Source organism: Beta vulgaris, chromosome 2 (genome assembly GCF_026745355.1).
Source record: "Beta vulgaris subsp. vulgaris cultivar EL10 chromosome 2, EL10.2, whole genome shotgun sequence".
In the NCBI taxonomy this organism is placed as follows: Eukaryota; Viridiplantae; Streptophyta; class Magnoliopsida; order Caryophyllales; family Amaranthaceae; genus Beta; species Beta vulgaris.
The window spans coordinates 6143432-6157945 of NC_079203.1; the positions used below are offsets into that span (position 1 = coordinate 6143432).

The following is a 14514-nucleotide window of genomic DNA, read 5'->3' on the forward strand; positions in this document are numbered from 1 at the left end:
CTATAATGTAACCCCTACATAAGTGTAAGTAAGCCCTTGTACAAATTCGAAACTAAACCTTTGATTTATATAAAGTTACCCCATCGTGTAAATGTAACCCCTTGCATTAAATATATAAAGTAACTCCTTGCAAATAACAATAATAACCCTTGCATAAGTGCAAAGTAACCCCTTCCTAAGTGTAAAGTAACCCCTTCCTAAGTGTAAAGTAACCCCTTCCTAAGTGTAAAAGTAACTCCTTGCACAAAATATAATTTCATTTAAGAACTGAATTATCTTAATGACTGTATAGACATTGGAAATACCTACTAGGCGCCACATGTGACTGGATTTGACACAATTACGGGGCTACATAGGAATATGATTTACACTTGCCACAAATGGGATAATGAAAGGGACTTAGTAGGGAGTTGCCATTACATTTTTAAGAAAGATCCATAAACCTTGTTGGATTCTACAAAGCGAGCAACCATTAGTGCCTCATCATACTATTAGCTTAAGAGGAAACAAGTAAAAAAATCTCTAGAATTTGCAATATCAAAGTTGTCAATTTTCTAAAGTATAAAACTCTGCTCATCTCATGAGTTAAGATAAACATACCAAGAGAAAAACCAGAGAAAGAGAGAGAGAGAGAGAAAACAAAATAATGGGTAAAGGAGGAAAATCTCATGGAGGCGATGAAGCAGAGCAGAACATGGCTGCTTGGTTGACAGGAATTATAAAAATGAATGCAATTTATAGAAATGCCCTTCTAATTTTATTGAATTTTGGTGGTTACTCTATTGAATGTAGACTGTTATTTATTTTCAAATGCTAATATAGGTGTTAGTTTTGTGTTTCTGATATGTATGTTTAGGAAGTGTTGTTGTTCTTGTTAGTTATTCTAACTAAAATGTTTATTGATTTTAGGAAAAAGGAGACTATTGTGAGATGTCGGGCGGCAACGCTTATTAATCTTTTCAAGAAACTTTCGACTGAACAAAAGGAGGCCGTACGCAGTATTGGTTTTGGTAGTTTGTTTGAACTGAAGTTAGAGGAATTTCCTCGAGATATGATCGATACGTGTGTTGTGCCGTAATTTCTGCCCGAAGGATAAGGTTTTGATGATAGGTAATCATCGAGTTCAGTTGAAACCTGTTGATGATGCTTATGTCTTTGGAATTCCAATGGGGAAATTTAAAATTCCAATATCTAAAATAGATGATGATACAAAATTGAAGAGTTTTTGGTTGAAAACTATGCTCATTCATCTGGGATTGTTACGCTAGCATCAATGAGGATGCTAATGGAAATGGATGATGATTTTCTTAGTGAAAATGATGATTTTAAGCGGTATTTTGTAATGTTTGCAATTGTTACATTTCTAGCACCTTCATTAAACACTCAGGCAGATTTTAAAATCGTGCGTGTATTAATTGATGTTGGTAGAATTAAGGAGTATGATTGGTGTTCATATGTGTTGGATGACTTAGCAACACGTATGCAGAAGTATGAAGACGGCAAGAGGTATATTGGTGGTTGTGTACTGTTGCTTCAGATTTGTTATGTACAAAGATTGAAATTTCAAGATCTTCTTTCTCCTAAATCTTTACCTTTGATTCAACACTGGACTATGAAGGAGAGAATTACCCTCGAAGCGGGTAAATATGGTATTGGGTTGTTGGAAGATGTTAAGGGTTATAGGATAACCATCTTCCAACAACCCAATACCATATTTACCCGCTTCGAGGGTAATTCTCTCCTTCATAGTCCAGTGTTGAATCAAAGGTAAAGATTTAGGAGAAAGAAGATCTTGAAATTTCAATCTTTGTACATAACAAATCTGAAGCAACAGTACACAACCACCAATATACCTCTTGCCGTCTTCATACTTCTGCATACGTGTTGCTAAGTCATCCAACACATATGAACACCAATCATACTCCTTAATTCTACCAACATCAATCAATGCACGCACGATTTTAAAATCTGCCTGAGTGTTTAATGAAGGTGCTAGCAATGTAACAATTTCAAACATTACAAAACACCGCTTAAAATCATCATTTCCACTAAGAAAATCATCATCCATTTCCATTAGCATCCTCATTGATGCTGGCGTAACAATCCCAGATGAATGAGCATAGTTTTCCACCCAAAAACTCTTCAATTTTATATCATCATCTCTCAAAAACTCTTCAATATTATATCATCATCTCTTTTAGATATTAGAATTTTAAATTTCCCCATCGAAATTCAAAAGACACCAGCAACATCGGCAGGTTTCAACTGAACTCGATGATTACCTATCATCAAAACCTTATCCTTCGGGCAGAAATTACGGCACAACACACGTATCATATCCCTAGGAAATTCCTCTAGCTTCAGTTTAAACAAACTACCAAAACCAATACTGCATACGACCTCCTTTTGTCCAGTCGAAAGTTTCTTGAAAAGATCAATAAGCGTTGCCGGCCGACATCTTACAATAGTCTCCTTTTTCCTAAAATCAATAAACATTTTAGTTAGAATAACTAACAAGAACAACAACACTTCCTAAACATACATATCAGAAACACAAAACTAACACCTATATTAGCATTTGAAAATAAATAACAGTCAACATTCAATAGAGTAACCACCAAAATTCAATAAAATCAGAAGGGCATTTCTATAAATTGCATTCATTTTTATAATTCCTGTCAACCAAGCAGCCATGTTCTGCTCTGCTTCATCACCTCCATGAGATTTTCCTCCTTTACCCATTATTTTGTTTTCTCTCTCTCTCTCTCTCTTTCTTTCTCTGGTTTTTCTCTTGGTATGTTTATCTTAACTCATGAGATGAGCAGAGTTTTATACTTTAGAAAATTGACAACTTTGATATTGCAAATTCTAGAGGTTTTCTAATTGTTTCCTCTTTATTAGTATGATTGAGCACTACTGGTTGCTCGCTTTGTAGAATCCAACAAGGTTTATGGATCTTTCTTAAAGATGTAATGACAACTCCCTACTAAGTTCCTTTCATTATCCCATTTGTGGCAAGAGTAAATCATATTCCTATGCAGCCCTATAATTATGCCAAATCCAGTCACATGTGGCGCCTAGTAGGTATTTTCAATGTCTACACACTCATTAAGATAATTCAGTTCTTAAATGAAATTATATTTTGTGCAAGGAGTTACTTTTACACTTAGGAAGAGGTTACTTTACACTTAGGAAGGGGTTACTTTGCACTTATGCAAGGGTTATTATTGTTATTTGCTAGGAGTTACTTTATATATTTGATGCAAGGGGTTACATTTACACTTATGATGGGGTAACTTTATAAAATCAAAGGCTTAGTTTCGAATTTGTACAAGGCTTACTTTACACTTATGTAGGGGTTACACTATAGTTTTGATGGGGTTACTTTACATTTTATATAAAAGGTTACCTATTTCATATCTTGTGCTAGGGGTTACATTTAGAATTATAATGTGGTTACTTGATATTTATCTAGAGATTACTTTAGGCTTTGTGTAAGGACTTACTTTACACTCATGCATTGGTTACTTTACAGTTATACATGAGTTACTTTATATTAATTGATGGCTTACTTTAGAGTTTATACAAAGGATTACTTTATACTTATGTAGGGGACTCATAGTAGTGAGCCAACTTCCCAAGCCAAAAGGTATACATAAACCTAAATCTAAAGAGATATTATTAGGACCGTTATGATGTGCTTCACTTTAAAACCCTCTTCAAGAAGACTCTAACAACACAAAAAAATCATCTCTCATAAATCAGTAAAGTAACTACAGCATGTAAGAATAGTAACCCCTTTAACAGAAAAGTAATTTATAATAAACAATAGTGAACAGGAAAAAAACACATACCCAGCTGGCTTCGAAGGAGTACTTTTAGAAACCTGACATCTTTTATGAGGATTGTACTCCTCTTCAGCTTCCTTCTCAAGGATCGTAGGAACATTTTTCCCAACAAACTCATCTTCTATATTACCTTCACGATTAGTCTCCTTTTTCCTAAAATCAATAAACATTTTAGTTAGAATAACTAACAAAAACAATAACACGTCCTAAACATACATATCAGAAAAATAAAACTAACACTTATATTAGCATTTGAAAATAAATAACAGTCTATATTCATTGAAGTAACCACCAAAATTTAATAAAGTAGAAAGGCATTGCATTCATTTGTGATATAGTCAGTTTTTATTTGCAATCTTCAAAGTCTTAACAGCGTAAAAGACTTTAAACCCCTCTTAAAGAAGACTCTAACAACACAAATAAACCATAACTCTCATAAATCAGTAAAGTAATTATAGCATGTAAAGCTTGATTTATTACACTTAGGAAGGGGTTACTTTGCACTTATGCAAGGGTTATTATTGTTATTTACTAGGAGTTACTTTATATATTTGGTGCAAGGGGTTACCTTTACATTTATGATGGGGTAACTTTATATAAATCAAAGGCTTAGTTTTGAATTTGTACAAGGACTTACTTTACACTTATGTAGGGGTCACACTATAATTTTGATGAAGTTACTTTACATTTTATATAAAAGGTTACCTATTTCATATCTTGTGCTAGGGGTTACATTTAGAATTATAATGTGGTTACTTGATATTTATCTAGAGATTACTTTAGACTTTGTGTAAGGACTTACTTTACACTCATGCATTGATTACTTTACAGTTATACAAGAGTTACGTTATATTAATTGATGGCTTACTATAGAGTTTATACAAAGGATTACTTTATACTTATGTAGGGGACTCATAGTAGTAAGCCAACTTCCCAAGCCAAAAGGTATACATAAACCTAAATCTAAAGAGATATTATTAGGACCGTTATGATGTGCTTCACTTTAAAACCCTATTCAAGAAGACTCTAACAACACAAAAAAATCATAACTCTCATAAATCAGTAAAGTAACTACAACATGTAAGAATAGTAACCCCTTTAACAAAAAAGTAATTTATAATAAACAATAGTGAACAGGAAAAAAACACATACCCAGCTGGCTTCGAAGGAGTACTTTTAAAAACCCGACATCTTTTATGAGGATTGGACTCCTCTTCAGCTTCCTCCTCAAGGATCTTAGGAACATCTTTCCCAACAAACTCATCTTCTATATTACCTTCACGATTAGTCTCCTTTTTCCTAAAATCAATAAACATTTTAGTTAGAATAACTAACAAAAACAATAACACTTCCTAAACATACATATCAGAAAAATAAAACTAACACTTATATTAGCATTTGAAAATAAATAACAATCTACATCCAATGAAGTAACCACCAAAATTTAATAAAGTAGAAAGGCATTGCATTCATTTGTGATATAGTCAGTTTTTATTTGCAATCTTCAAAGTCTTAACAGCGTAAAAGACTTTAAACCCCTCTTCAAGAAGACTCTAACAACACAAATAAACCATAACTCTCATAAATCAGTAAAGTAATTACAGCATGTAAGACTTGATTTATTACACTTAGGAAGGGGTTACTTTACACTTAGGAAGGGGTTTTACTTTGCACCTACGCAAGGGTTATTATTGTTATTTACTAGGAGTTACTTTATATATTTGGTGCAAGGGGTTACCTTTACACTTATGATGGGGTAAATTTATATAAATCAAAGGCTTAGTTTCGAATATGTACAAGGACTTACTTTACACTTATGTAGGGGTTACACTATAGTTTTGATGGGGTTACTTTACATTTTATATAAAAGGTTACCTATTTTATATCTTGTGTTAGGGGTTACATTTAGATTTATAATGTAGTTACTTGATATCTATCTAGAGATTTTACTTTAGGCTTTGTGTGATGACTTACTTTACACACATGCATTGGTTACTTTACAGTTATACAAGAGTTACTTTATATTAATTGATGGCTTACTTTAGAGTTTATACAAAGGGATTACTTTATACTTATGTAGGAGACTCATAGTAGTAAGCCACCTTCCCAAGCCAAAGGGTATACGGAAACCTAAATCTAAAGAGATATTATTAGGACCGTTATGATGTGCTTCACTTTAAAACCCTCTTTAACAAGACTCTAACAACACAAAAAAATCATAACTCTCATAAATCAGTAAAGTAACTACAGCATGTAAGAATAGTAACCCCTTTAGCATAAAATTAATTTATAATAAACAACAGTGAATAGGGGAAAAACACATACCCAGCTGGCTTCGAAGGAGTACTTTTAGAAACCCGACATCTTTTATAGGATTGTACTCCTCTTCAGCTTCACCAATAGATTGACTGTTACATGTCCTTAATGGACCTTTGTCCTTCCTGCGAGAGTATTTTTCTTACTCCTAGTTGGACGCCTTATTACAAGATCAGCTATATCCTCCTCAAGGATCATAGGAACATCTTTCCCAACAAACTCATCTCTTGTATTACCTTCACGATTAGTCTCCTTTTTCCTAAAATCAATAAACATTTTAGTTAGAATAACTAACAAAACAATAACACTTCCTAAACATTCATATCAGAAAAACAAAACTAACACTTATATTAGCATTTGAAAATAAATAACACTCTACATTCAATGAAGTAACCACCAAAATTTAATAACGTAAAAAGGCATTGCATTCATTTGTGATATAGGTCAGTTTTTATTTGCAATCTTTAAAGTCTTAACAGCGTAAAAGACTTTAAACCCCTTTTCAAGAAGACTCTAACAACACAAAAAAAACCATAACTCTCATAAATCAGTAAAGTAACTACAATAGTGTAAAAGACTTTAAACCCCTCTTCAAGAAGACTCTAACAACACATAAAAAAACTAACTCTCATAAATCAGTAAAGTAACTACAACATGTAAGAATAGTAACCCCTTTAACAGAAAAGTAATTTATAATAAAACACGGTGAACTAAAAAAAAACATACCCAGCTGGCTTCGAAAGAGTACTTTCAGAATCCCGACGTCTTTTATGAGGATTGTACTCCTCTTCAGCTTCACTAATAGATTGACTGTTACATGTCCTCAATGGACCTTTATCCCTTCCTGCAAGAGTATTCTTCTTACTCCTAGTTGGACGCCTTATTACAAAATCAGCCATATAATCACTAACAGACTCATCTCCTGTATTACCTTCACGATTAGGAACATCTTTCCCAACAGACTCATCTCCTGTATTACCTTCATGGTTAGGAATATCTTTGCCAACAGACTCATCTCCTGTATTACCTTCACGATTAATAAAGAGATTAAACATTCTAACTAGTTTAAGTAAATAATAAAAGTGACCATCAACAACAAAAACAAACTTGGAAACACAAGAAATAATAAGATAGAAAACCAGAACTCTGCGACGACTCACGAATCAGCATAGTATCTGATTTGAACATCAACAACTGGACAACTATGACGAATAAGAATTGAATCAACTATTCATTTCACATGCAATAATAAAATCAACTAGGACCTAGTTTGTTAAAGTGCCAGTGAATCATGTCCGCACACTATTTTCACGGTTTGACCCAACCTTTCAACTAGTTTCTAATCAATCAAATAACATGATTTTTACCACAATTGAAAATGTGTGTGTGAGATGATCATAGTGATCTTTACATTAGCAGCTCTTTCTTACTGGTATTTATGTTACTGATCAATTAAAACTAAACCTAGAGTTACTAATCACATAACAACATAAGAGACACAAAAAAAAAACGGTTACAAGACTTCAAACCTAGGGTTACTAACAAATCAAACAAAGGTTACAAATAAATTAGCCAAAACAAAAATAATATCATCAATTTAACTCAAAACCAAAAGTCAATCAACTAAAACTGCAAGTCCACCAACAACAACTATAAATTGAAACTCAAAAACTTAAAAAATAGAAAAAAAGAAAAAACAATCTAATCAACAAAATAACCATAATTCCGCAATGAAAACAATGAAAAAAAAAACAATTCAAAAAAATTACTTTTGAACACGACCACCATACTAGGACCACAAACGCTGCGACCACCATCACTGCGACCACCATATACCGACGACGACGAGATGTAGTCTTTACTCTAGCCATAATTCCGAAATAATTCGATATTACTAAGAAAGAAAATGAAAACAAACCCTTGATGATGATTGTTTGCAAAGTCCAATTTTGGTTTAGAAATGGAGGTTAATGAACTGCCAGAAAAAAAAGAAGAAGAAAACAGAGAGAAATGGGCTCAACTGGAAGAGAACAAAAAGAGAGAGAGAAATGGGCTCAAATTTCTCATTTCTTGCGCTGGGCTCTGCTCTGTTATATCACTAGGCGATTTGGGCTTTTATATTAGTTGGCCACACCATTAGTTGAAGGTGTGGCCAACCTCACATAAAAAGTTTGTGAAAATCTTTTAAGTATTTTCTCAAAAGTTCTCAAATTGTTCTCCTAAAAGCAAATTGAGTGAGTTCCTAAAATTAGAGCTAAGTGTTGTTGTTAAGAAAGTAAAGAGAAGAACTGTGATCAAAGAGGATTATATTTTGGGAATTCAAGTTCGAAGAGGAATTGAGACTAGTTTACTGAGTATAGGTTGTAATTGAGGTGTTGCAATTAAACAAAGAGCGAGGTTTTTCCTTCTTGAGACTTTCAAGAAGTTTCCTCATAAAAGTTTCAAGTATTTCTATTGCTTTCTTGTTTATTTTAGCTTTTCTAAATCATTAAAATAATTTCTTTGACTTTTAAATACTCGACCTTTGAATAAATAAATCATTTGAATACTAAAATATATTTAAATATAAATAAATATACATTAAAATAAATTTATAAAATTTATAAATATACGAGGGATCACAGTTAGGGCGACTAGATGATATAGAAACACAAAACGGAACACTTTCTATCCGCTTGAATGGAGTTGAAACAAGATTCGAGGGAAAACTTCAAGCCTTTTTGGACACTTTCAATCATTAGTAAGCTAAGGTAATCTTTCCTTTCCTTTTTTTCTTTTTTTAGTTTAGCTTTCAAATTCTACTTTCCTTTCTGATTTGCTTTAAGCCCTCCCTACCTATCAAACATTGTTATCATGAACTATTACATTCAACTTCTTAGCACAATCAGCACTCTCAAGTTTACAAAATCGAAACATCTGGACTTCTCACTTGTATCGTTCATTACAACAACACTGGTGATGGAACCAAAAGGGCTAAATTTTTTATCAAGATCCTCATCAGTATGATTTTCAGACAAATTTTTCACATAAACATTAGTAAATTTAGGTGATCCATTAGTCCCAATTCTTTCTTGACGCCGAACAAAACATCCTACATACAATTGTTTATCATTCAACAACATGTCATTCAAACTATTAATTGCCTTTTGTGCAACTTCCTCTTGCTCAAACTGAACAAATCCTATCCTGTAGATTGACCATTATTATCAACAGCTACCTTGCACGAAAGTATGGCTGCAAAAGCAGAAAAAATGTCATGCAGTGATTTGTTATCGATAGAGGAGTTCGTTTTCTTGATAAACACGTCAGCATACCCACTCTTCAAAAGCTAGTATCCCGATGATAATACATAATCCGAATAGGTCCGCCATTTACAGGCATAAGATTTAGAAATTCCATGATATATGTAGTTGCAATATAATGCTAATGGTTTTTCTTTCATAAAGAGGAGTTGCTAATTGGTTCCTTTCATAGTTATGAAAATGGTAATTTCCAACGGGGGTTTGCCTGTCATAGGTCTTTATCGTGCGACAAGAATTTTGGCCCTTCGCAAATAATTTTGATTTAGCGACGAGAATTTTTCCCGTCACGAATGCCTTTTGCGACAGATTTACTCCCCTTTTATGACGGGGAAAGATCTTTTATAACAGGTTTACAAAGAGATTCCCCGTCGTTAATGGTGTGGTTTCTAGGAGTGGACATGTAGCATAGATATAGATTAACAACTAAAAATATTAGTAGAGTAGATAAGAATACTATTTTACAATCGAATGATATGAGCACCAGAGATATTATATATAAAGAGGTATATTAAGCTAAAAATAACAAGTGTCATAATCTCATTCTTAGACAAACTATCTTATTATATATTATGATTTTTTAATCACATTTGCTTATATACCTTTGATAATTGAAACCTACCTAAAAGAAAAAGTAAAATAAGCAAACCAATTTTTTTTACATACTAGTAATTATTTATGCATCTGATGCATGCATTTTTTTAAAGTTTTATGCTTTAGTTTTTAATTTAAATCTAAAGGTCAATATAGTGTTGATTAAGTGTTATGAAATCAGATTACGATTCAAATTATCATAATAATACAAACTTTAATTTAGCCCATGATTTATTAACCAACTGATTTGTTCAACACTACCTAGCTAAATAGGGGTGTAAGTTATTTGGTTAAAAACCGAAAACCAAACCAAACCAAACCGAATTAGTAATTTGGTTTGGTTTTTTTTGAAATTCGATTTGGTTTGGATTCAAAAAAATTATTTTTTCGGTTTTTCGGTTTGGATTGGTTTTGGTTTTGGAAAACCGAAAAAACCAAAAAAACCGAATTATTGTCACTTAACATACGAATTTTGTCTATTATTTTTTTGTGTTTTTTTTTTAATATTAATTACGAAAATACAAAAATATTGTCACTTGAAATACAAATTATCAAAAATTTGGTTTAAATTCGGTTTGGTTTTTATCTTGGTTTGATTTAATTTCATTTCGGTTTGGTTTGGATTTTGGAATATGAAAAAAAATTGGTTTGTTTTGCTTTGGATTTTGAAAGATAAAAAAAATCCGGTTTGGTTTGGTTTGGTTTGGTTTTTGGTTTCATATTTTGGTTTGGTTTGGTTTGGATTGAGTCGAATTTCGATTTGGATTTGGTTTGGAAATTTCAAAACCGAATTTATTTCGGTTTGGTTTGGTTTTGACCTTAAACCAAACCAAAAACCGAACTTACACCCCTATAGCTAAATCAAACTTCTCCAAGAATTAGAAACTTAGTACAATAAGACTCGATCAAGACTTCTGTAAATTTAGATAGCCATTTCTATCTTAAATTTTAAAAATGTAACTTAATAAAGCACAATACTACAAGCATCTATTAGTTTTAATAATTAACCCAACAACTAATAAAATTAACCATAATCCATGTCCAAATTCTTACTCCTCACAGAATGACATTATACCCTTAGAACACACAATACTGAATCAAAACCTTGAAATTGATTCTACATAATATCTGAAATTTAACTTGATTACATACTCCCTCCGTTTCCTAAAGATCTTCCCACTTTCCGTTTAAGGGTGTTTCCAAAAGATCTTCCCACTTTTGCTTTATTCCTTATTTGGCAAAACAAATTTCCCTATTTACCCTCTCATGTCTATCATATGGTCCACTATTACATTATTAATTCAATTTTACTCCCTTTCTCTCTCCTACTTTAACCCCTTTTTATTTGTTTATTTATCTTAACCCCTTTCTCTCTCCTACTTTACTCACACCATGCCCCACACAACTTGATTTTCCTTGGTATCTGTAGGAACAGTTAGTGGGAAGATCTTTAGGAAACGGAGGGAGTACTTCCTATAATTTAGATTATCAACCATCCCTTATCACTACATAGCACACAAAAATCCAGAGTTTCACCAAGAAAACATAACTCAAGAGAAGAACTAAGAGTATAATCAAGACTTATTCATCAATTTACTTAGCAAATAACAATTTATAATTCAAAAGCCATATATTAACATTAAACATCTCAACCAAACCAAAGTTCAAGAATGAAAACAAAGAGAAAAGAAGGGTGAGCGTGGCACCTCACGACGGGCAAACTCGAGCGATTCGCCACCACAATCGGAGATTCTGGGCTCCACGAAGCAACAACGACACCAACAACAACACACAATCACAAACAAGGGGAGATAGAAATACAGAGTACCCATGCACGGTGGCAGCACCAGCAACGCCGCCACAGAGCAACAGCAGCAGCATGCAACACAGCAGAGGAGAGAGAAAAAGGCAGGGAGCAACACCGCTAGCTTGCGGTGGGAGACGACGAATCTCCGGCGAGCTGGGAAGCGCCGGCCAAGGCAGGGCTAGTAGCGGAGCAGCAGCAAAGGCAAGAGGAGGAGATAGGAGAAACAGAACGAGAGGAAAGAGAAACTGAGGCCTGAGGGTTTGGGGTTTCGGGAGAATTAAACCCGAGAGAAAAATAAAAGCTCGTTTTTTTTAGGAAAAATTGACAAGAATAATCCAAACTATCACCGTTTCTCTCAAAATAATCCCAACTATGGGTTATTCTAGAATAATCTAAACTATGAGGAGTACGTTCTCAAAATAATCCAAACTTTTAATTATCCTATATATAGTAGACCCAAAAGGGATCATTGAAGGCAAGAAAAATAAAAGTTTGGATTATTTTGGGAAGGTACCCTAAATAGTTTGGATTATTCTAGAGTAACCCAAAGTTCGGATTATTTTGAGCGGACCGGTCATAGTTAGGATTATTTCTGTCAATTTTTCCTTTTTTTTATTTATTGACCGACTAAGGACATGTTTGGCAAAACTAGCGGTTCTGGTAGCTGTAGCTGTTGGGGGTAGCTGCTAGCTGTTTACTAGTAGCTGTCAGCGGTCAGTGATTAAGGCTATGTTCAGTTCACCTTATTTTTGCTTATTTCAGATCTAATCAGATCAGATCAGATCAGAAAAAATAAGTTCAGATCATGCTTATATCTAAAAATCATTATATCTTTCATTACATATTAGTAAAAATTATAATAATTGAATATTAATAAAATACTCATTGAGACGAATCAAACAAGACCCCACATGACTATATTTTTTCTTATATATTGAGAAAAATCTAAAAGATAAGATCTTGTAATCAGAAAAAATAAGTTCAGATCAGACCAGATCAGAAAAATTAAGTTCAGATCAGATAAGTTCAGATCAGAAAATTTCAGGTGAACTAAACATAGCCTAAATTAGTTGTTTAAATCAGAAGTGTTTGGCAAAAGTAGCTGTTGGAATTGTAAAAGATAAAAAAAAACATTGGTTAATAATTCTACCTTGCTATTATATAGGGTTTATTTCGTAGACCGCTACCTCTAAACCTCAAACGTTACTTGTAGTAACGTTCCACAACCGCTACTTATAATCTACTCCAACTGCTACCCGCTACTACAACCACTACCTTACCAAACACTCATAATTTTCTTAAGTAGCGTTTCAATCTTGTCCAACTGCTAACCGCTACCTCAAACGCTATTGCCAAACAGGGCTTAAGGCTATGTTTAGTTCACCTGAAATTTTCTGATCTGAACTTATCTGATCTGATCTGATCTGATATGAACTTATTTTTTCTGATCTGATCTGATCTGATCTGATCTGATCTGAACTGATCTGATTTACAAGATTTTATCTTTTATAAAATATATTATTACTATTATATTATTACTTTGTAATTCATTGTTATGCAATACATTATAAGATCTTATTTATAGTATTACTATTATTATCATTTTATTTCTATTACAACTTTTACACAACTTTTATTATTAATAATAATAATAACTATTATCATTATTATAATAACAACAACAATAATTATAATCATGACAATAATAATTATTACTAAAAACAATTATATAACCCAAGTCATTAATTTATAAGAGCACTTATACAATGTTTCACACTTTCCCTTAAAAAAAATTTTCACACTTGAGAAGTCGGTAGACTCAACTCTTTTTTTTTCATATAAAATAACATAAGATATATAAACAACTATGACTTACGCAAGAAAGAAATAAATAGTGTGCAACTTTAAATAGCTTGAGAGATTTAGAATTCGGTAGGAAGAGGTATACCGAATCTAAATTTATAATTTGTATCTCGCACTTAGCTTATTTTGAAATTTAATCCGAACTTAGTAGGTTTGTTGTCATGAATTTGAGCTATCATATTTTATATATTTCTTATTTTTGCATCAATCTTATGTTCTTAAAACGTGGCTTTTAATTTCCTATTATTTAATAACAACAAAATAACTTAAAATAATAATAACAATGTTATTTATAATGATAGCAACAAGATTAATAGTAATTACCAATATTAATAATTAATAAGTACAACAACAACAATAATAATCCTTTTGAAATAATAATACCCCCTTTGTATTTTTTTTTATCTTTCTCACTTAGAATCTTGACACTATTAACAATTAGAGAGAATCTTTTAGATTTTTCTCAATATATAAGAAAAAATATAGTCATGTGGGGTCTTGTTTGATTCGTCTCAATGAGTACTTTATTAATATTCAATTATTATAATTTTTACTAATATGTAATGAAAGATATTTAATAGTAATAATGAGTTATTAAATATATGCATGATCTGAACTGATCTGATCTGATCTGATATGGTCTAATCTGATCTGATCTAATCCGAACTTATTTTTTCTGATCTGATCTGAACTGATCTGATCTGATTAGATCTGAAATAAGCAAAAATAAGGTGAACTGAACATAGCCTAAAACAAGGGGAACAGTTTATGATTTTCGGGTTTTCTT

At 32.4% G+C, this 14514-nt stretch overlaps 1 protein-coding gene and 1 long non-coding RNA gene across 2 annotated transcripts; both read right to left on the reverse strand.

The window, feature by feature from the left end:
• Window positions 1-1709: 1709 nt before the first annotated feature.
• On the reverse strand, window positions 1710-6272 carry LOC104906312 (uncharacterized). The gene is made up of 3 exons (XM_057392455.1): window positions 6174-6272; window positions 3855-5147; window positions 1710-2479 (listed from the first exon to the last, which is right to left on the reverse strand). The coding sequence occupies exons 2-3, from the start codon at window positions 4016-4018 to the stop codon at window positions 2233-2235; spliced, it is 411 nt and encodes a 136-aa protein (XP_057248438.1). The 5' UTR covers window positions 4019-5147; window positions 6174-6272; the 3' UTR covers window positions 1710-2232.
• A 17-nt stretch (window positions 6273-6289) lies between these two features.
• LOC130590324 (uncharacterized) lies at window positions 6290-12160 on the reverse strand. The gene is made up of 3 exons (XR_008967909.1): window positions 11764-12160; window positions 6891-7134; window positions 6290-6423 (listed from the first exon to the last, which is right to left on the reverse strand). It is a non-coding gene; the product is annotated as an uncharacterized LOC130590324 (long non-coding RNA).
• Window positions 12161-14514: the final 2354 nt, after the last annotated feature.